Source organism: Oncorhynchus kisutch, linkage group LG12 (genome assembly GCF_002021735.2).
Source record: "Oncorhynchus kisutch isolate 150728-3 linkage group LG12, Okis_V2, whole genome shotgun sequence".
In the NCBI taxonomy this organism is placed as follows: domain Eukaryota; kingdom Metazoa; phylum Chordata; class Actinopteri; order Salmoniformes; family Salmonidae; genus Oncorhynchus; species Oncorhynchus kisutch.
The window spans coordinates 26,905,284-26,929,461 of record NC_034185.2 but is presented as its reverse complement, the minus strand read 5'-3'; the positions used below and the strand labels follow the sequence as shown (position 1 = coordinate 26,929,461).

The 24,178-nt window shown below is 44.1% G+C and overlaps 1 protein-coding gene across 1 annotated transcript in view; it reads right to left on the bottom strand.

The window, feature by feature from the left end:
• Positions 1-357: 357 nt before the first annotated feature.
• ptchd4 (patched domain containing 4) overlaps positions 358-24,178 on the bottom strand; it is a 46,811-nt gene continuing 22,990 nt past the window's right edge. The window contains exon 3 of the mRNA XM_020497399.2: positions 358-9,583. Coding sequence (XP_020352988.2) covers positions 7,902-9,583 — 1,682 coding nt within the window. The 3' untranslated portion in view covers positions 358-7,901. The remainder of the gene's footprint in view (positions 9,584-24,178) is intronic.

Here is a 24,178-nt window from a genome sequence, read left to right as displayed (position 1 = left end):
GGCCTCCCGGGTGGCGCAGTGGTTAAGGGTGCTGTACTGCAGCGCCAGCTGTGCCACCAGAGACTTTGGGTTCGCGCCCAGGCTCTGTCGTAACCGGCCACGACGAGGAGGTCCGTGGAGCGACGCACAATTGGCATAGTGTTGTCCGAGTTATGGAGGGTTTGGCCGGTAGGGAAATCCCTGTCTCATCGCGCACCAGTGACTTCTGTGGTGGGCCTTTTGCAGTGCACGCTAACCAATGTTGCCAGGTGCATGGTGTTTCCTCCGACACATTGGTGCGGTTGGATGGCACTGTGTTAAGAAGCAGTGTGGCTTGGTTGGGTTGTGTATCGGAGGACACATGACTTTCAACCTTTGTCTCTCCCGAGCCCGTATGGGAGTTGTAGCGATGAGACAAGATAGTAGCTACTAAACAATTGGATACCATGAAAAAGGGGTGAAGAAGAAATTAGGCACTTTCAGAGTGGAGCAGAGAAAAGAAAAAGATAGAAAGAAGATTTAATTTTGACATAAAAATGTCCTAAGTCATTTCTTTAGTAAAAAGACAGATGCTGCTGCTAATACTGGCATCGTAATTGAGGCAGAGGACATGTACTGTATGTGTACCCCATGTATCTGATGCTGTTTGGCCAAAAAGAGTATGGCATGTCATACTCTTTTTGGCCAGACAGCATCAGATACATGGGCTACATATAATAAGACAGAGGGGCACTGTTTCGCTCGCTCTAATGCTTTCTCCGATGAGATAGTTTCATCGACTTGCGATTGAATTGAAGTTGGCGGGTGCACAGTGTACTGTTTATTTAAGATTTAATTATTTTGGCTGTACCCTATCTTTTTGAAGTGATTTGTTTGAGAATCAGATGAAAACATAATGACTGGTTGTGTTCATGGCACATTAAAAGGTAATACATTTTTACAATTAAATTACACCTTTACTATAAAAACCTCAGACTAGCCTCTGCCCTGGGGCCTCCAAATCACTAAGTCCACCCCTGATGACACCCTTTGAAGAAAGGGTGGACGTGAGTGGGAAGAAATCACTGCAGATAGCTTATATAACTTGGTAGAAGCACTTCACCACCATCAGTGTAGAATCGGAGCAGTTCATTGAATCAGCAACCTACAAGCTGTAGTAGCCAGACCGGCCCATGCAGACAGATAGACAGACAGGCCAGTGATGAGGGAAAGAGAGCCAGAGACAGAGCACAAATAAGCCCAAGCAGAATCAAGACAGGATTATGACATGGAAGAGGAGCCAAGAATATCCCTCTCAGCACACAGTACAGTAAACAGACAAACCAAACACATAATACAAACCACCCTTCATTCTGCCAACTTCTCCTCTCAGATAAAGTCTATGGTGAAAAAACAAGAGTGTGAGGAAACTCTGGGTGTTTGGATACAACGCTACAACATTAGGAGTAAATATGTTGCGGGTTGAGAGTCATCCTGCAGCTGCAGTAATCAGACAGCTTGCAGTCATCTTCTGTAATGACTATCACAGTTTCTTGCCTGCTCTAGCTACTAAAATCTTTTGAGATTCAAATGAGGGCTTACCTCTCCAGTTATCTGAATATTTGAAATATTATCATGCTGCCACAGGATAAGGAAAGAGGGAAAGAGAGAGAGGGGATTGCTGCCAGCCCTAACAGCTATAACTTACCACAGCACTGGAGCCTAGGAAAGCCCATTCAGTCAGAAATGATGGTTCTACCCTAATGGCCTGGTCTGAAGGCTCCCTTGCCTATGCTACTGATTAGGAAGGAACATTGTGGTCATCACAGTGTCATTAGCCAGTGTTCCTACAGAATCATTCACTTCACACCCCTGTTTCTACCTCCTCCCTGCATCCTTCCCCCTACATTGGTCCGATGCACAGGTTGACATTGTTTGTCATGAATCTTGCCCTAGAGGCAGAACTAAGTGATTTCTGCTAGATGGGCCAAATGCAAAGACAATATTGGTTGTATCTTAACATTTCATGAAAACAAAAGTTTGCTTTTTGGTTTTAATTTATGGTTAGAGTTAGGCATTAAGGTTAACAGTACTGTTAAGATTAGGGTTAAGGTTGGGGTTAGGTTTAAACTATGGCTTTGTGTCTGTGCCAGCTAGTGACCAGTCTAAAGAGCTCCCTCCAAGGCAAGATCATTGACAGTAAATGCCAACCTGCGTCTGAGGCAGGGAGTAAAGTTTCTCCGAACCATGAGAAGACCTAATGGGTGACAGGCCATTTTTGCACTACAGTACATTGATTACATTTGGGTTGATTATACATTGAGAAATCCCCTTAGTCCCTTTATACCATGATTTAAACAAAAAATAATAGGATAAGCGAATTAGCTAAAACATGTGCACTTTAAAAAAAAGTTTTAAATAAATAAATAAAGTGTAATTTTATGGATTAGGGTGTGTTAACTACACAAACAAGAGTTGTTGTCATAACCACATCCTTACACCAGCTGCTTGATTAATTCAGGATCTAAATTCTATGTATATCCAACATAACATTTAATCTTGACGGTCACAATCACAATCCAACTCCAAACAACATGTATTCACTGGTATACAGTCAGCTCAACCCACCACCAGTTCTTAACTCTGTCGGACAGTTTGATGACAACAGCATCGACAGCACATTCAACACAATCTAAACAGTTTCTTTGTGTAAAAGACACATAAAGCATTGAAAAGTAAGGCAATGCAGCCAGGCCATTTTGTCAAATCAAGAGTAATTCCATTCTAGATTAATTGTGTGCATCTATCCTGGACCCCATAGGCTTATGAATTTATAACGCGCACATAGCCATGTAATTTAGAGATTATGACACATACAGATGTAGGATCTTAATTCGATCACTCTGTTGCACAGAAACCTCCATACAATGCAGGAAAAGTATATAAGTGTATTTTAGGTTTAAAAAGGCTTCTGAAGTTTGTAATTTCAGACTTGATTTTCCCTTAACCTTAAGAAAAAAATGATCAACCCCTACAAAAATGTCCATTAATTATAATCCACAAAATAATTGACATTTCCTGCTGTTGCAGGATTATGTTCCTGCTGTAGCAAACTGGCTCAAATGAAGTTCCTACATCTGTACATAGCCACAGTACTTAGGGCTCAGACCTTGGCATTTTCAAACCTAATCCAGACACTTCTCCCAAATACATCCTCATAAATCATTCTCCCAAGACTTTCTATCTTTCCCACTGAGCACTTTGTCTCCATGCAGTCTCTGAAAGATGCCTAACATGCATGTTCACTATGTTGGTAGCATTGTAGTTAAGCTGCCCTAGCACCAAACGGCACACAAGTCCTTATGCAATAGTTTTCTTTTTCCTTCTCTCTTCATGTAAGGGGGGAAATCCTACTGCAGTAGTCAAATGTTGACATTGTTGTGTGGTGTTGAAACGCTGTATGATCATTTCAAATATAAACTACAGAATTGTTGAATGAGCAGAGATTGTCTGGGCTAGAACCATTGTAGAAATGGATAACAGACAATATGGCATGGGTGTGTTCTTGCTGCCTTAACATTTCTGATGTGTGCTTTTGGAACAGTATGCCTGTTCAACCACAGTTTAGAATTGCATAATCTTATTGCAATGTGTGTATGTTGTTGTGTTGTGTTCAAGCTGAACACGCAAACTTAACTATGCTGGTGTATCAAGGGGGGGGGGGGACTTTAGTTAATCTGCTGCTTGAGTTATTCTCACTTCGCTATGCAATATTCTAAATCAGTCATCATGTTCATTGGTTGTTTCACACATGTTCTTATTACATTGTTTTCTTGGCAACTGCATCAGGTTTGAAGCCCATCCTTTGTATAAAAGTGAGGTGAAATAAGAACAAGTCGCCTATCACCTGCTACTCGTTAACAGTGTTTGGGTTTTTATATTCACACACAGAGCATCAGACACCACATCAAAACCAAACCTCAGATAATGACCTCATCACTGATGTCATCAATCAATGACCATGTTCTGATCTGAACAGTGAGTTGACACTCAAGACTCACTGACAAAATTACAACCTACCACACATACAATAAGCATCAACAGATCACTGCATTAGATAGCCTGATTTAAGAGTTAGACAAAACCATGAGCAAGGGGTTTGGTAAATGAAACATTGGTGGAGGTAATGACTTTCTCAGTGGAGCAGACAGTGAAGTGTTAGACAAGTGATGGTCAATGGCACGTTAGAACACATACTAGACTCAGAAAGACCGCATTAAATATAGCTTCACCAGAGATGGCTTGTATACAGCAAGTACAGCAAGCTGAGTACTTCAAAAGATGAATTGACTATCCTGTATCATGAGTGAAAAAAACATTGAAAGTTATTGGAGGGTTCAGCATGTTCATGGATCATGTATAATGATATTGTAATCTGAAAATTCAACAGTAGTTATGTAAGTACGGGTCATAACAGCACAGCAAACCATTTAGCTCAGTCTTAGACATGTTCTGCATATACCATTGCAATTCTTTGTCATTATTGTTTGTTGTTTTGCATACTATTGTGATAGAAAGAAAATAACCACAACCAAGCTAAACAAAATTGCAGTGTAATAAAAAGAGGCTGTAATATCTCCCTGTAATATAATGGCCAAGTAGTGAGGAATAAACAAAGAAACAAACGAGGAAAACAAGCAGAATCCACAGTCTCCCCATAGAGAACGTATTACATTTGTTGATGCACCACAAACATTTAGGTCCACTGGAGGTGCAACAGGTTGATCTACTCAGTTTACTGTTGACATTCTGCAGTTTATTACTGTGTTCAACCCTTTTTTCCTTTATTGCTTTTTTATAAGAACATTTCAGCTTTAAAAAAATCTAATATCATAGAGTTTTTTTCATAGAAAATCTTTAAAAAAAATCATATACAGTTATATTACACATATGATCCTCTGGCTTCTGTTTTGTTGAACATAAAGGACATTTTGTTACTTTGTGGCACAAAATGTTATAGAATATGCATTTAAACAACAAACATGGGTTAAAACAGCGTTGCAAAATAAGGATACACAGACTAAATATACAGAAATCAAATACATGCATCAATACATTACAGTGCCATGCGTACACAGTCATTTTGGGAAGTCAATGATTTCAATTGGCATTTGTCCCCTTTATATTCAATGTTCAAACCTTCTTACTATACATACATGACATGGCTTTTACAAAAATGCAGTGACACCAACAGTTGCAGGTTTTGTAGCTAGCCTATACCCATCGCTTTGGAGTAACTATGTCTGGTTAAAAGTTATGAGATTCTCTCTTGCTATTTAGGCTTTAACGCTTAGGATTAATCATCACCACGGATAAGAGATTTGAGAATGAAATTAGGGATTTACCTTGTCATCATTTTTTTACGTGAGAGATTCATTCATTGCTAACTTTCAGACAAAATGGCCGTCATTAGTCTTTTGTGAGGAGGGTGATTTCTTGCATGAGGGAGAGGACCCTTTTCATCCCATTTATTTTACTAAAGGAGGAGTGTGAAAGCCCATGAGCAGGTAAAGGCATTATCTTGATAACTAGCGAGCTACTGTTTCATACAGAAGCAGAAACTGCTTTTCGCTTCTTTACTTCAATATGTTGCTTTCAAGATGGTTAATTGTACTGACCATTTTACTCCTGTAAGCTTCTCTAACTTTTGGTCCAAACAGACATAAAGTTGCTTCAGCTGCCCTCATAGCTTTTATTGCCCTTTTTGAGAGGTACTTTGTCCCTTTCAAGCAGCACATAAAGACAGCAATGCCCTCTCAAGGTCATAACTTTCAATTAAGAATAACCTACGGACAGCCACATCCTTTTACATGAGAGGCATTCTGTTACATGCGACAAACCATCCTAAGGAGGTCAGTGATGACTATCTCCTGCATTCTGACCTTGAGAGTGTCTGCCCTTACAGAGATCTTATCCAGCATCATCAGACTTAGCTTGATAATGCGCTTGGTTTTCCGACGGGGAGAGGGACTCCACTCTGGCCATTCTGGATAGCCGAGAGGCTACTAGAGGAGAATATTGATGTTCTCTGGAGATTTCTAAAGTAGATCAAGCAATGGTCCATGAAAGCCATTGGAATGCTAATATACATCACCAACGGTTGTTTAAACACGCATCATTGTGATGTATGGCATTACTCTGAGGTTTGAACCAATAGGATGTCTTTTACATCATGATTTGATTTGACAGAATATCCACATCCAAAAAATCGGCACCCATTTTTTTTTCCCACTCAAATTATTTGGCACCATAGTCTTTCACACAAACAAAAAGAAACAATGTATCTCTGATTAAGTTATGACCTGTCGTGTCCAACCCACCCAATCATTTATTTTGTTCATGATGATCCATAATCACCTCTTAATCATGGGACATTGAAACGCGTGACACTGAAACGTGTTAAACACTGAAGATGCCTTGCCAACCATGATGTTCAGATGATTTCTCGAGACACCTCATATCTTAGCCCAGTTAGGAAGGCAGTATGATTTTCAACCTCTGCAGTACTTCCTCCTTTTGGTTTTACTAGTTCAGAGTTGCCTTTTCCCTCCTAGTTAAGCCACCTGCTATGATTTCCTGAACATGCCTAACTCTATTAAGGGATCTGTTCAATCCGTATCGCAGAAGTTACAGCGTGATTGGATTTGAAAGTCAATGTTACCGCGTTAGCGGAGACTGCATTCACAATAAACGCTGCATATGTCAGCTCAGTCTGAAATGACATTTACATTTCTATGGTGCAATCTGTAACATTTCAGGGATAAAGACTGAATGAAGCCCTAGATTATGTACCTTGCTGCAGTTCTACTCTAATTGTTGGCTAAGAACAGATGTGAGAATGGAAATAAAGCAGATATATCTGTCTTCCTGTAAAATTAACCTTGACAATGGTATCCACACAATGCAATGTGCAGGATAATTCTTCATAATGGACACAGTGTACGCCATCTGCCCAGTTCAGCTGTTCGCTCGGGTGTTTACCGGAAAGAAAGAATGGAATCTACTGTGGGTATGCTTTATTTCTGTGTACTCTCAAACAAATTCAAATGTATACGTCTGTCTGTCTGTCTGTCTGCCTGCCTGCCTGCCTGCCTGCCTGTCTGTCTGTCTGTCTGTCTGTCTGTCTGTCTGTCTGTCTGTCTGTCTGTCTGTCTGTCTGTCTGTCTGTCTGTCTGTCTGTCTGTCTGTCTGTCTGTCTGTCTGTCTGTCTGTCTGTCTGTCTGTCTGTCTGTCTGTCTGTCTGTCTGTCTGTCTGTCTGTCTGTCTGTCTGTCTGTCTGTCTGTCATACTAATCATACTATAATGGGGTCTTTGTGATGGGGTTAGTATAAGCCTGTGTAGATGATAAAAATATTTAATATGACAAATTGTAGAAAACAATTTAGATAACTTTGACCACCAACCTTGGAGGTACGCATTGCTCTCATTTTTATGCTACCATACTTTCCTCACGATACTGTAGATTTACAATTGTTAGAATAAGATATATTATCCCCTTACACATTACACTGTAAGTAAATGTATGATACTGTAGTTTCTTCCTGGTTGTGTGAGTGTCTGTATGAACAGCAGAGGGAACCGTTTGCAGACTGTGCAGATAAGATACACTGTCCCATCCAGTCTGAAGGAGTAGCTGATCTATGGGTCTGACCCGGTCTGGTCTCTACTCTAGACAGCATGGCTGCTGGCTGTCTAGCTGGGTCATGGCTGCTGGTCTATATCTCCCTCCCTCCCTCCTCCTTCTGAGGACTGGTCAGCTTTGACCCCTCTGGCCCTTTGAGGGGCTACAACACATGGCCACCCTCGCTTTAGGACATGCTTCCAACACCTCACCCAACAATCACTGAAGACTGTCCAGCTGCCGCTCACCGACACACGGCTTCTCAGACGTTAGTCACATGATCAGGGTTCTCCCTGACTTCAATGCACTCTATCTCCTCCCTCTCCCTCACTCTCTCCCTCTCCATCATCTCCCGCTCCCTCTCCCGCTCTTTCCGTTTTGCCCGTTTTTTCTTCTTGTGCCTTTTTTTTGATGGGGGAAAAAACGTTAGAAACACAGGCAGGATGACGAAACAGTGCAGCACTGTGCAGCCTGCGGTGAGGAGGGAGCACTTGAACAGCGTGTAGGTCAGATTGGAAGGCACAAACACCAAGGGCAACATCCCGATAACGAAACAGCAGGCGTTTTGCAAAATGGCCGCCCCGTGCTCCTCTAACGAGATCTTTATGCACTGGGTCCTGGTGTGCTCCGTGGCCAGTACGAAGGTGTACAGGTGGGGTGCACAGTGATCCATGGCAAAGTTGAGAGTATAAATAAGGCACAGGATAGAGATGCTGTCCATGTGTACATTCCAGAGGGTCATGAGGCCCAGGACCCCCAGCTCTACGGAGGTGACGGTCAGGATCAACCAGAAGTTCCCCAGAGGGTTGATGACCAGGAAGAAGGTGAGGATGAGGATGGTGAGCACGCTGAAGGCCGATGTGAGGATGGGTGAGACCACAGAGGAGCTGTAACGGTCCATGTAGACGAAGGTGGGGTTGAAGACGATGAACTTGATGTTGTTGATGAGCGAAAGGGGGCGGAGCCTCTCCAGCAGTTCTACCACCTCCTCCCGTGTCTTCTCTGTGGTCCGCGCCACCAGGTACATCCTGGACGCGATTATCTCCATTTCATCCCCATCTGTCTTGGACAGAATGATGTCCTCCATGAAGTGCTGATACTCCGGGCTGCGCAGGAAGGAGCCCTGCAGGATGGTGATGAAATCACTTTTGGTCGAGGCGCTCACATTCACCACCTTCAGATACTGAAAGTAGTTATCCATCCAGGAGATCTTGTTGAAGCCGTGGCTCAGCGTTGTGAGGTGCTCCTGCACCGTGGAGTTCCAGTACTCAATGGGCTCATAGATGTAGAAGCCGATCACGGGGCTGTAGTTACTGAAGTACTTCTGCTGGGTCGTGGCGTAGGACACACTGGGCGTGTTGCTGGCTAGGAGGTTGACGATGTTGGATCCATCACTGATTTGTAAACATCCCATGAAGGAGAAGGAGGCGTAGATCAGGTAGAGGATGACCACGAAGGGCTTGACATAGGTGTTGGTGATCCACTCCGTGTAGTGCTCCCTCAGGAAGTGCTGGATGAAGTGGTTGTGGTAGGGCACGACCTCGTGGTGCGTGACATGGTCATGGCCGTCGCTCATCATGGTCTTGAACCAGGTGGGCTGACGGTCCAGGTACTCCACTGAGGGGATCTTACAGCAGAACACACTGTGGTAGCGGTTCTGCTCCAGCTGACCAGCGAACACCAAGCAGGAACCGTAGAAGGAGAACACGTAGAAGTAGTTGACCAGGACGGCCACGCACATGCTCTGGCAGAAGATCTTCACCGACTCAATGTTGGTGAAGGGACTGGCACCCATGCCGAAGGTGATGATGTAGAGGGAACTGGTCATGGTATAGCACACCATCACGTCGGCGAAGGCGTCTGCCACGCGTTCCTTGAAGGGAAGGCTTTCTCGAGTTCTTCGCCAGCCCGCCAGGAGCTCAAACACTCCTTTGGTTCCATGACCTGAAATGACAGGAACACATACTTTGTCAATGCCAATGCACGTGAATACACATTAGTCAATTTCTGTTTATCAGTTTTAAAATGATACCATATAGCACATGCATTGTAATACTGAAGTAAAATATTTAAAGCAGCAATCAGCAGATAAACTAATAAAGCGTTATTTCGCCCGTTTCAGTCAAATTCTTAAAAACGGCTATGGATGCAAGAATGAACCATCCATGATATCACATTTATATTTTTAACCATGTTTTGATGCTATAAAGCATTTGTTTACATTTACTTTTGTAGGCTCGACCCTAAACTCTGTTACCTGGTAATACCTGGTAAATGGTCCAGGAACAACAAGGAAAACATAACGGACAACGCCCAAGGACTAGTCAGCCTTTCCACCTCGGAGGGGCCACAATGTATCTCTCTGTTTCAATAGTCAGTCCTCTGGATACTGTATGTGTGATAGAAAAGTACTATAGTATTCATGTCTGGTATCTATCTGAAACGTGTTCACTGAGGATAACTCTGATGCTATGTATGATCTCTGTGGTAACTTATATTTCTGTACAGGGTGAACTCTAAATGACTCTATAAAAAGGAATCCTGTCTTATTTCCATTGGTCTCGCCCCCCCCACAAGCCTTTAGATGCTGTGACACCCTGTGGAGATTGGGCCTTGGTGGTCAGGTTACTCTAAACTTGGTATTGTTTGATTGGTCAATGGTTGTGGGTTTTGGGTCGAAAAGGTTACACCTTTAGATGTTATAAATGGAATGAAATGCCTTTGTTCCTTCTCTTATACTGTATCCAGTACATGGAGGAAGGTTGTATGATCAATTCTAATTTCCTAGGCTTCTAGGCCTCTGGCCTAGTAGACATCTCTCGGATCATTCTTAGAATAATGCCTAATAATGCTTGTTAATGCTTTGTAACTTAATCTTTATGCCTTGTATGTGAATCCATTAATTTGACAAATTATTTAAAGACACTTGTATTTAGAATTAAATTCTCAGACATTTCTTGATTGCCTATTACTGTAACTCAACCATAGTCTCCTTGCATTTTCCTATTTATTTTATGGAATCGGATAAACATTTCAATGCGCTAATTGCTTAGTCTTATTATGAGTCGCATGTGAGGTGTATATAATATGCATATATGATCATTATTACCCCCCACTACTCTTTGTTTACAAATATTGGAGCAAAACAAGCTTATAGTTGGGGTTCTGATTGGGTACGACAGTTGAACTTAGCTCATGAGATATTTCAAAGTTATATTCTTAAAAAATCAATTGGTACATATCATTAACTAATCCAAAAATTGATGTAGCAACTGCAGATTGCCCCATTCAATGCAAAAATACACAAGTTAAATCTGTGGGATTGCTCATGGGCTATAAAAAGAGCCGTAAATAGACGCACTCAGGGGATATGCTCCATATTCACCCCCCCCCCCCCCCCCACACACACACACACACTGTAGTGACGGGTCACAGCCATATTACTGTCTGGGCGCTGCCTGCCGTGAATGTGTTGGCTTTTGAACAATATAATAAATGTAACACTTTTCCATCTCCTAAATATTTCAGTGGGAGTGGTTGATTTGGCCCATCTTCATGATGTGTTCGACACTGTTTAAAATATTTCCTTAAAAATCTCCATGTTTGGGTCCTTGCTCTCAACGGCGTCATACATTTGACAAGGGGGAAAAAAAACGTAACAATAAAGGATTACGCCGAAATAATGAGTGAGGTGGATTGAATTTGCTTGCTTTTAGATTTACTAAGCTGTGGTACAAGTCAATGAATTATTGTCAGTTCATTTAGAAGGTGTGTGTGGGAAATTCAGGCTGCATACAGTACATGCAGCAGTTATCCAAAAAATAAATAAAGGGGCTGTGTCAATGCAAATAGTCCGGGTGGCCATTTGATTAATTGAATTGGGTCTAGAGTTTCCGGGTGATGGTGATGGTGTTGATGTGAGCCATGACCATCCTTTGAAAGAACTTCATGGCTACCGACATGAGTGCTACGAGAAGGTAGTCATTTAGACAGGTTAATTATCTTCGCTTTCTTGGGCACAGGGACTATGGTGGTCTGCTTGAAACATGTAGATATTACAGACTCGGTGAGGGAGAGGTTGAAAATGTCAGTGAAGACATTTGCCAGTTGGTCCGCTCATGCTCGGAGTACACATCCTGGTAATCCATCTGGCCCCATGGCCTTGTGTATGTTGACCTGTTTAAAGGTCTTGCTCACATCGGCTACGGAGAGCGTGATCACACAGTCATCCGGAATAGCTGGGGCACTCATGCATACTTCAGTGTTGCTGCCTCGAAGCGAGCATAAAAGACTGGGTGGCCATTTGAATAATTGTTCAGCAGGCTTATGGCTTGGGGGTAAGAACTGTTAAGGAGACTTTTGTAACTAGACTTGGCGCTCCAGTACCACTTGCCACAAGGTAGCAAAGAGAACAGTCTGTGACTTGGTTGACTGGAGTGTTTGACAATTTTTTGGGCCTCCCTCTGAACACACCTAGTATATAGGTCCTGGATGGCAGGAAGATTTGCATCAGTGATGTACTGGGCTGTATGCACTACCCACTGTAGCGCCTTACGGTCGGATGCTGAGCAGTTGCCATACCAGGAGGTGATGCAACCGGTCAGGATGCTCTCGATAGTGCAGCTGTAGAACTTTTTGAGTATCTGGGGACCCATGCCAAATCTTTTCAGTCTCCTGAGGGGGAAAAGGTGTTGTCGTGCCCTCTTCAGGACTTGTGTTTGGACCCTGATAGTTTGTTGGTGATGTGGACACCAAGGAACTTGAAACTCTCGACTCGCTCCACTACAGCCATGTCGATGTGAATGGGGGCGTGTTCGGCCATCCTTTTCCTGTAGTTAACGATCAGCTCCTTTGTCTTGCTCACATTGAGGGAGAGGTTGTTGTCCTGGCACCACACCAGGTCTCTGACCTCCTCCCTATAGGCTGCCTCATCGATCGTGTTAGAGTCGTGCTTGCCCACACAGTCATGGGTGAACAGGTAGTACAGGAGGGGACTAATCATGCACCCCTGAGGGGCCCTCATGTTGAGGATCAGTGTGGCAGATGTTGTTACATACCCTTACCAATTGGGGGCGGCCCGTCAGGAAGTCTAGGATCCAGTTGCAGGGGGAGGTGTTTAGTCCCAACATCCTTAGCTTAGTGATGAGCTTTGAGGGCACTATGGTGTTGAACGCTGAGCTGTAGTCAATGAACAGCATTCTCGCATAGCTGTTACTTTTGTCCAGGTGTGAAAGGGCAGTGTGGAGTCAGATTAAGATTGCGTCATCTGTGGATCTTTTGGGGCGGTATGCAAATTTAAGTGGGTCTAGGGTTTCCCAGATGATGGTGTTGATGTGAGCCTGACCAGCCTTTGAAAGATCTTCATTGCTACCGATGTGAGTGCTACGAGGAGGTAGTCACTTAGGCAGGTTAACTTCGCATTATTGGGCACAGGGACTATGGTGGTCTGCTTGCCTTGAAGCAAGCATAAAAGGCATTTAGCCCATCTGGTAGGCAGCTGGGTTTCCCTTTACATTCTTTAATAGTTTGTAAGCCCTGCCACATCTGACAAGCATCAGAGCCGGTGTTGTAGGATTCAATCTTAGTCCTGTATTGAAAATATTCCAGTTTGTACTAGCAAAACAGTTCGGTAGCGTACCATCTGCGTCATCTGACCACTTCCGTACTGAGCGAGCAACTGGTACTTCCTGCTTTAGTTTTCGCTTGTAAGCAGGAATCAGGAGGATGGAATTATGGTTAAATTTTCCAAATGGAGGGCTAGGGGGAGCTTTGTATGCCTCTCTGTGTGTGGAGTAAAGGCGGTCTAGAGTTTTTTGCCTCTGGTCACACGTGATATGTTGGTAAAAATGAGGTAAAACAGATTTAAGTTTGCCTGCATTAAAGTCCCCAGACACTAGGAGGGCCGCTTCTGGATGAGTATTTTCTTATTTGCTTATGGCTTTATATAGCTTGTTGAGTGCGGTCTTAGTGCCAGCGTCGGTTTGTGGTGGTAAATAGACAGCTACGAAAAATATAGATGAAAACTCTCTTGGTAGATAGTGTGGTCTACAGCTTATCATGAAATACTCTACCTCAGGCGAGCAATACCTCAAGACTAACTTAATATAAGACGTTGCGCACCAGCTGTTATTGACAAATAGACCACCACCCCCACCCCTCGCCTTACCGGACATAGCTGTTCTGTCCTGCCGATGCACGGAAAACCCAAACAACTGTATATTATCTGTGTCGTTGTTCAGCCACGATTCGGTGAAACATAAGATATTACAGTTTTTAATGTCCTGTTGGTAGGATAGTCTCGAATGGAGCTGATCCAGTTTATTCACCAGTGATTGCACTTTGGCCCACTCGCCGACGAATTCTCACAAGGCACCCTGATCTCCGCCCACTGTATTTCCTTATTTTCTTCATGCAAATGACAGGGATTTGGGCCTTGTCTGGGAGCAACATTATATCCGATGCGTCAGACTCATAAAAAAACCATCTTTGTCCAGTTCGAGGTGAGTAATCGCTGTTCTGATATCCAGAAGCTCTTTTCGGTCATGAGAGAAGGTAGCATCATGATTATGTACAAAATAAGTTACAAACAAAGAGAAAAGACACAAAATAGCGTTAGGAACGCGTAAATCGGCAACCATCCCATCCGGCGCCTTTCTTTATTTCCTGCATATCTGGCGCTATTTCCTACATATCTGACATGAAAACACATGGCATTTCTGGGTATGATTGGAAAAACCCTGGGTTACATTAACGTGATTTATGAGTTGCAGGTGGGGAATGGATGATAGTGTTGGGCCCATCTGGTAAAATATCCCCAGATAATATCTCCACTAGAATGACTGCGAAAACAAACTCTGTTACCAAAACCTTGGTCTGATGTCACCAAAGACCTGCCAGAAAAATACATAATTTAAAAACTTTTTTTTTACAGCATCTTTGAAATTCTCTTTGTAATGAAAAGCACTATCTAAAATAAATATATTATTATGTGCATATACAACATACAAAATCAGTCAGGCTGACAGGGACAGGAATTCCACTCAGACACAATAAAAAAATTATATAGTTAGGGCTATTTTGAATTCGAGCTGTACGGCGCAGAAATCCATGCCTACCATGAATATATGAATACTAGGTATATACTGTACATTGAGATTACATGACAGAGTTTGTAGGCTAGAGTCTCTGAGGCCTAATAACCAGGAAATAGCCTGCAGGTACAGACAGGATCTGACTCTATAGGACTTCTGGCTAATCCTCTGCATCATCATCAGGGGCATCCCTGGGCTCTCGCTCTCTCTCTTAACAGAAATGGGACTGAATGAGCCTCCATACACAGACCAAAGTGACACACTTTCCACTCCACTGAACCCCTGACAGGTCCTTTATCATTAAACTCCAGTTACATGAATGATTGGGTTAAATAATACACGTGCAGAGAGGCATTAGAAGGCGCAGTATAAACTGGTGCTTGTGACTCAGCCGGTCGGTCCTATGCAACAACAACATCAGTCAGAAACAGAAGCGGCTCTGATAAACACAGTGTATGTTATCACTCCCCTCAGATGCTGCTAAAATGCTTTATTTGTTAGCTACTGTAAATGTGAAGTATGCCATAAGTAGGCTTGAGGACACAAATGTGTTTGTCTCCTGCAAGGATCTATGAATCACTGTTGCATTCTAGTAGTGCCAGGCTGTCCGAGGTCAGGATCACTGTTGCATTCTAGTAGTGCCAGGCTGTCCGAGGTCAGGATCACTGTTGCATTCTAGTAGTGCCAGGCTGTCCGAGGTCAGGATCACTGTTGCATTCTAGTAGTGCCAGGCTGTCCGAGGTCAGGATCACTGTTGCATTCTAGTAGTGCCAGGCTGTCCGAGGTCAGGATCACTGTTGCATTCTAGTAGTGCCAGGCTGTCCGAGGTCAGGATCACTGTTGCATTCTAGTAGTGCCAGGCTGTCCGAGGTCAGGATCACTGTTGCATTCTAGTAGTGCCAGGCTGTCCGAGGTCAGGATCACTGTTGCATTCTAGTAGTGCCAGGCTGTCCGAGGTCAGGATCACTGCTGGCTGCTTCATTCATACATGTCTGCTGCTCTGCCTACTTCTGACACCATGCCTGCATGCTCACTGGGGATTTAATCTTTTTTTTTTTAAAGTGACTCGCTCTGAGGTATGGTGGTATCAGTCTTCGCTGTTTGAAACACAGAATGCAGGACTATGGAAGCTGGTACAAGCATTTCGCTACACTCGCAATAACATCAGCTCACCATGTCTGTGTGACCAATACAATTTGATTTGATAGCTCACCAGTAACATAGGTTGTAGGCAAAATATGATAAATAATTGAGCACATGAGGAATTGCTCTCCTTTTGTTTCTCATCATTCTGTACAGGTAGACTTCTGAACAAAGTGAAGAACAAGACCCTTTTGGGATTGCATTCCATCCATTTCTGCCTCTGGGCAAAAACTTGATCGTACTGATATAATACTGTTTAATGAATACACACTTGGAAGATTACAGTTTCACCTTGACTACTTTGAGGCTTACTTTGAGGCTACTTAAACCCTTTACACTTGTGGGAATTGGCCTATATGGATAGGGCTAAATGGAAATATATCTTACAGAAGAAATATGAAAAGCATATGCATAAGCATGGTATCAATTGAAAGGCAAAAGTTCTGAGATTATAGATAAATTATTAGACCAAAGTTGAGGACACAACAGTTCACCTGAGACAAGATCCAAACATCACACTGTTGATTTTATGTGCATTTTACATGTACTGTACTTTACACAGCATTACATAACAAAATCGGATACATTCAGTAATATGATGAGAATATTCCAGGAAAATGTGTGGACATAACATAAGACAAAACAATTGCAAGGGTTTGAGTAAGAGGACTTACTGGTGTCTCCAAGTGGCCACACACCTCTCCAAAGTGTGCACAGTTCCTAAGTAATTTCAATACACTTTTATGAGTCAAAGAAGAGTCTTCAACTATAAGGTGCTTTTTGGTGCTCTCCTAGCTATGCTGTTGAGGAACTACAGCAAGCACACTTGTAGTTGTTTTGTTTGGAAGACAACTCTGCTGCATGCACGCTATCACACAGTTACTTCTGTTGTTTACGCAATCCAAAAACTGCCCATTATAAATTGCAATCTGTGTGACGTGGGCATCATTTGAAAGCTTGTTCGATTGCCAACACGACTAGCTAAGTTCTGACAGTGTGGGTTGAACCTCTTGCGGCACGCGGTGCTCACGTTCAGAACGGCTCTCAGTCAAAACCCATACAGCGCTGTGACATCATTTATAGCCACTGCGTTCCAATTAGGTGCTTATCAGTGCCCAAATCTGCCATTTTCAACCAGAATACGGTTACAAGTGTAAACGGCTAGCGAGAAACAACATAGTAAACAGGGAATGTAACAGAATTCAAATTAAGGGATGAGAGAACTTTCAGAAACAACATATTCATGACTGTGATCTTCATTCAGGCAGAGCAACCTCGAATAGTTCAGGAGACACTTTCACATTCAATATGTAAACAATGTCTGACAAGCAATGTCTGAAAGAACCCAAACTCCTCAATCAAACATGAGGTGAAAAACCCAATACACAAGTCTGAAACCATGACTGTTCAATGCTATATCAGCTTTCCCCTAGACAGAGAACGTTGTGGCGAAATCTGCTCGGAGCCTTCACCGTGCGCTGCCACTTTAAGAGCGCATGAGCAGTAAGGAAGGAGGAGATAAAGAGAGCTCGTTCAGCTCTTTGGGAAGGGGCTCTTGGGTGGCGCGACAGTTTGATTATGTGTGCTGTGCTGCAGAAGTTTTGTTTGTTTTCAGCGTGTGTAGTTTATAGAGTATATAACACAATCATCGGCGTAATCGCTCTAGGTCGTGGTTGTTTTCGTTTGGGACCGCGCCCGTTATGGATCGCATGGATTAGTAGCAACATTGTTGCGAAGCTTTAACATACCAACCAACAAACCATCGGACAGTCAGACAGTACACCTGCACGCCTGAAGACCACAGCTAAGATCTCTCATCTTTTTCTCTTTCTCTTCCCTCTCATTCCAGTGCTTTACCCTGCAACAGACTCTCTATTTTTCAAATGCACTTCCCATTGAAGTTCATTAGAGCTGGACTATTATTTCCCTGCCAGAAGTGTTTGGAGGGACATTTTAGTAGGTTGCTTGCAAGTCGTATATTATGTGAACTGTATTGAGGTGGGGTGTACTAATGACATGTGGCCGTGAAGACTGTGGACATTTTTAAGGCCTTTGTTGTGTCGATGAACACCCCCCACATTCATACCCTCTGCACTCATCCACTAGAAAATAATAATACAGATTATTGCAAATCCTATGTTGATGACTGGGTTCGTTCTTGTATGAAGTTGCTGTTGAATTGCTCTGCCATTATTAGTATTAGTATTATTGTATGAGGTATTCTTGTTTGGGTTACCCCTGTGTTGTGATGTGGGTTTTATATGGTGTGTATTCTCTTTTCTCTCCTGGCTATCTGGTAAACAGGCTACACTCTAGGCAGTCTCTTCTGCTGATGTGTGTGTGTGTGTCTGGTAGTGGTACTCTCTCTATGCTACTCTTTTCCTTTCGGCATGGTTAATACCTGCCTGGCGCCCGAACAAAATCTTTCTTTACCCTCTCTAATAAGTACCGCTACAGAATTGGCGCCCGAACAGGGACTTGAAGAGAAACACCTATGACACCATCCACACAAGGTTGAATCATGTCTTTTGTTGGAACCCCATACTGTGTCAATGTGGACACACCTGATGGTAATCATGCTCGGGATTCTTTCATTGTGGAAGGACTCGATGAACTAATGGAGTTCGATAGCACTGCCCCTAATCCCCAGGCTTCTGGCTCACCTATAACATCTCCACCATTAACCTCGCTTCAAACCCTTCCGGTTACCCTGTCCAGAGAGACTGGGAGAGGTGTCTCTGTGATCACTGGACAACTGGAACATCAATGGACACACACCAATCATAGTTTGACAATGCAGGAGAATGCAATTCGCAAACTCAGTGAATGTGTGGTGGCTCATCAGACAGATGTGCAGAGGAGGTTGGATTACCTTCCCTGTCAAATGGAGGAAAACCAACAACAAATGGTTCAGAGGCAGAAATATTTACACGATTCTCTGAAGCAGGATATTCAAGGAAAACTGCACCGGTTCAAAACACAAATAGAAACTAACCATCATCAAGTCATAATCTTTCTTGAGGAGGAACAAAAACAGAGAGCAGAGGAGTCAGCCTCTGTTGTGAAGGGAGTGTGTTCTTATCTGAAGGAAGTTATGGAGGACATGAAGAACACTCTCACAGGGGAACTACGATTTTTGATTGAACAGACTCAAAAGGACACCGTTATTGAGATGGAAAAAGCACAGAAGGCCACAGACCTTCAACTGGAAGGGCTGCACCAGGAGGTAATGCAGTGCTTTTCCCTTCTGGACAAATCTTCTGCACCTCCCTCAGGTTTTACCTCTGCCACTGGCTTGGCCAGTAAGGGAATAGGAACAGGTAGTACTACAAAAACCCCTCTGATACTGTTAAACAACAGAACTCCCGCTGCCACTGTCATGTCTCCTCTAGAGCGCTCCCTTCCTATCAAACTACTTTTCCCCACTTTTGGCAGCCCAGAAGATGATGTTGATCCACTGTTTTTCTTATCGAAGTGTAATGATTTTCTTTCTATCCGGCCCCTTACCGACTTGGAGGTTCTTGCCACCCTCCGCAGTGTTCTCCATGGTACAGCAAGAGACTGGTGGGAGATAGCCCGTGAACATGTGTCAACCTGGGAGGAGTTTCAAAAAATATTCCTCTTAGCCTTCCTCTCAGAGGACTATGGGGATGAACTGGCGGAACGTGTTCGTAACAGAGTCCAGGGTGAAGCAGAGCCAATACGGGACTTTGCCTTCTCCTATCGAGTTCTATGTAGGAGATGGAAGGCTGACATTACTGCGCAGGAGATGGTTAAACTCCTTCTTAAGAACATGGTTCCCCGCCTTGCTAGTCAACTTCGAGAACGTGTGGAAAATGTGGATGATCTGGTGCGTCTTGGGACTCAGTTTGAGAAGGACTGGAAGCACCACCTCCAAACTAAAAACCCTGTTCCCTCATCCCAGTATACCCATAACTCTCTTAGGGCTAAACCGTCTCAGATATTTGTACCCAAGATCCAGGACAAATGTCCAGTTGTGTGTTGGAGGTGTAAAGTCCAACATCCTCCAGATTCTTGCCCGCTCTATGTCCAGCGTCAGGATTCAGGAAAAGGTCAGAAAGGACCGAAGACTGAAAGTCTAGACAGGCGTGGTGGCTTGCATACAATTGGGTCAGCCTTAATGCCCACCATGAAGCCTTTAGACAGTACAGCTAGCGGTCTTATTCCTATTCCGCAACAACTATTGGTTCCTCTGACTGTTAGAAACTGGAGAGGGAAGGCCATAATCGACACAGGGGCATCTTACACCCTGATGCAAGAGGCCCTGTGGCAGAACATGGCATTACCTCATGAGGAGCTACGAACATGGGAGGAAGGACCATTGTACTTGGCCAATGGAGAACCTACCACTCCCTTGGGCTGGATTAGTATAATAATAAAACTGCATGGTGAGACTATTAACCTTCCTGTGGCAATACTTGCAGACTCGAGCCTTGCATTTGCTGTAGTCCTTGGCCTAGACTTCCTGTTCTTCAGTGGACTGACCATCTCTATGTCCGAACCCTCCTATCGGCTACACTCTGACTATTCCCAGCCTCATCCATTTCAACCTGGTAATGCACTGATTTCAGGTTGGAGCCTGCTACATTATGCAGAGTCCGGACAAGGTCAAGTCAGAGACAGAGAAAATATAAAGAGACAAAGACAAAAACATGTTCCACCAGTGAAGTCTGAGAACCAAACTATCACCCTGATTACCGCCGTACCTCCCCTTCTATCCGAGAGCAAAAACAAACCTGATGCGGATTTCTACATCAAGCAAGCGGTGGAACAGGCATGTCTGTCGGATGATGAAAGGTGGCAGCTCTCCCAGATGTTGGACATGAACAGTGAGGTTTGTACTCTTACACTCGGCCGTACAACCGTCTTCAAACACAAAATCTATACCCGGCATGAGGTCCCCATTAAGCAGCGTCCCTACAGGCTGTCCCCCGCCAAACTGGTAATTCTCAATGAACAGCTCAAAAGCATGTTGGAGAATGGAATTGTGGAACCTTCTTTTTCTGGATGGGCTTCTCCGGTTGTCCTGATTCCTAAGAAAGATGGTGGATATCGATTCTGTGTGGACTACAGGAAGCCGAATGCCATAACAGAAAGCGATGCCTACCCTCTACCAAACATAAATGACATACTGGAATCTCTGGCAGGAGCATCCATCTTTAGTAATCTGGATCTGAACAGTGGCTATTGGCAGGTGTCAATGGATCCCGCTAGTCAGGACAAGACTGCTTTTGTCACCCCTGCTGGTTTGTACTCCTTCAAAGTCATGCCTTTTGGTTTGAAGAATGCTCCAGCAACCTTCCAACGGTTGATGGAGACTGTCCTGGGAGATCTGAGGGGTAGAAATTGTCTCGTGTGTCTGGATGACATCATAATCTACTCCTCCTCTGTTGCGGATCATCTGCAAGACATTCAGTCCGTCTTCGACAGACTAAAGGCTGCAGGTTTGACCTTGAATTTGAAGAAGTGTCGTTTCTGTCTGCCAGAACTCAAGTTCCTTGGTCATGTGGTTAATGCTGAAGGTATCCATGCAGATCCAGCCAAAGTTGAAGCTGTGCAGAAATTCCCAATTCCCACATCCCTCAAGGCTGTTCAGCGGTTTCTGGGTATGGCTGGATGGTACCACAGGTTTGTGCCTGACTTTTCAAAGGTAGCCGAACCCCTCAACCACCTTAAGAAGAAAGATGTTGAAATTCCAATGGACCCCTGCATGCCAAGGTGCATTTGACACACTCAAAAACAGTCTAATTACTCCTCCAGTGCTTGGACATCCTAACCTGAATGCTCATTTCATTGTGTACACGGATGCCAGTCAAACAGGACTTGGAGCAGTCTTGGCTCAACAAACAGGACTTGGAACAGAAGAAGTTCTTGCCTATGCAAGTCGCACCCTTAATTCAGCAGAGAGGAATTATTCAACGACTGAAAGGGAGTGCCTCGCTGTGGTCTGGGCTTTGGAGAAATGGAGCTACTACTTGGAGGCAAAGATCTTCACCATTGTCACAGACCATGCTGCTCTGCAGTGGGTTCTGGCATCAGGCAAGACCAACAGCCGTCTTATTCGCTGGTCTATCAGACTGCAGAAGTTTGACTTCATCATTGAGTATCGCAAAGGAAAACTGAACGTTGTACCAGATGCCCTTTCTCAGATTACAGAGACTGCCAATGTTTGTCCTCCCTTGTGCAGTACTTATACTACTGCTAAATGTCTGGATGATTCCTTTCCTCTGGATGATGAGAGTGTATGGAGAGCACAGCAGAAGGATGCTGCCATCATGGCGATCCACAAGAGTCTGTCGGAAGAAGACTCCAAGAGTCGCTTCAATGATAAGTATAGCATAATTCAGGATAAATTGTATCGAAAAACTCCAAGAGGAGATGGAATACACAGCACCCATTATCGCGTCTTCATTCCCTCTACATTGTGTGACCAGATAATCCAAGCTTATCATGCCAATCCCATGAGTGGCCATCTTGGAGTTAAAACTTATCGAAGACTACAAGAGGTGGTTTACTGGCCAGGCATGTGGGTTGATACCCGGAAGTTTGTACAGCAGTGTGATGTCTGCCAGAAATACAAACCAGACATTGGCAGACCTGCTGGGAAAATGCAGCAGACCGTGGTGAACCATCCAAATGAAATGTTGGGAATTGACCTCATGGGACCTTTTCCTCCCAGCCGGGGGACACGGAATGAATTTTTATTGGTGGTAGTGGACTACTACACACACTGGGTGGAGTTGTTTCCCCTCCGCAAAGCTACTGCATCAGCCATTGCTCTAATTCTGCGAAGGGAGGTGTTTACCAGATTTGGAATTCCCGACCAAATCCTCTCTGACCGAGGTCCGCAGTTCATATCAGGACTATACAAAGAGCTCTGTACCTACTGGGGTGTAATTGCCAAGCTGACCACAGCCTACCATCCTCAGACCAACCTGACCGAGAGGGTAAACCGAACCCTGAAGGGGATGATTGCTTCATTCGTGGGGGATCAGCACACAAGGTGGGATCAGCATCTTCCAGAATTTCGCTTTGCACTGAACTCTGCCGTGCAGGAGACTTCTGGGGTCACTCCCGCCGAACTTCACCTGGGAAGACCACTAAAAGGTCCGATGGACAGGGTCTTGCAAAGTTCGAATGTTTCACCTGACTGCCCAGCGTTTGATGCCGTACAACACCACCACACCTTGCTAGCCAGAGTGGAGGCCAGCAAAACCAAAGCGAAACAACGACAGCTGAGAAACTATGACAAACATAGACGAGACGTGTGTTTTCCACCCCAGTCTCGTGTCTGGGTACGTTCACATCATCTGTCAAAGGCATCTAAGAAGTTCACTGCCAAGCTAGCTTTGAGATGGAAAGGTCCATACCGTGTAGTGCAGCAGTTTGGACCAGTGAACTACTTGGTCTGTTTGGAGGACACTGGGGAAGATGTCAGGACAGTGCATGTTGTTGACCTAAAGCCCTGCTACCCTACGGCAGAAGAGCTGGATCGCAGGCAAAAGCAACACCTGCAGGACCTCTTCGTGGAGGACTCTGATGAGGAGGACTTCCCTGGTTTTGTGTAGCAGGAACATGAACCTGTCAAAGCCTGTATCCTCTCTGTTTCTACAGGCATTGTTTTTTCATGGGGGGAGGAGTGTGGCGAAATCTGCTCGGAGCCTTCACCGTGCGCTGCCACTTTAAGAGCGCATGAGCAGTAAGGAAGGAGGAGATAAAGAGAGCTCGTTCAGCTCTTTGGGAAGGGGCTCTTGGGTGGCGCGACAGTTTGATTATGTGTGCTGTGCTGCAGAAGTTTTGTTTGTTTTCAGCGTGTGTAGTTTATAGAGTATATAACACAATCATCGGTGTAATCGCTCTAGGTCGTGGTTGTTTTCGTTTGGGACCGCGCCCGTTATGGATCGCATGGATTAGTAGCAACATTGTTGCGAAGCTTTAACATACCAACCAACAAACCATCGGACAGTCAGACAGTACACCTGCACGCCTGAAGACCACAGCTAAGATCTCTCATCTTTTTCTCTTTCTCTTCCCTCTCATTCCAGTGCTTTACCCTGCAACAGACTCTCTATTTTTCAAATGCACTTCCCATTGAAGTTCATTAGAGCTGGACTATTATTTCCCTGCCAGAAGTGTTTGGAGGGACATTTTAGTAGGTTGCTTGCAAGTCGTATATTATGTGAACTGTATTGAGGTGGGGTGTACTAATGACATGTGGCCGTGAAGACTGTGGACATTTTTAAGGCCTTTGTTGTGTCGATGAACACCCCCCACATTCATACCC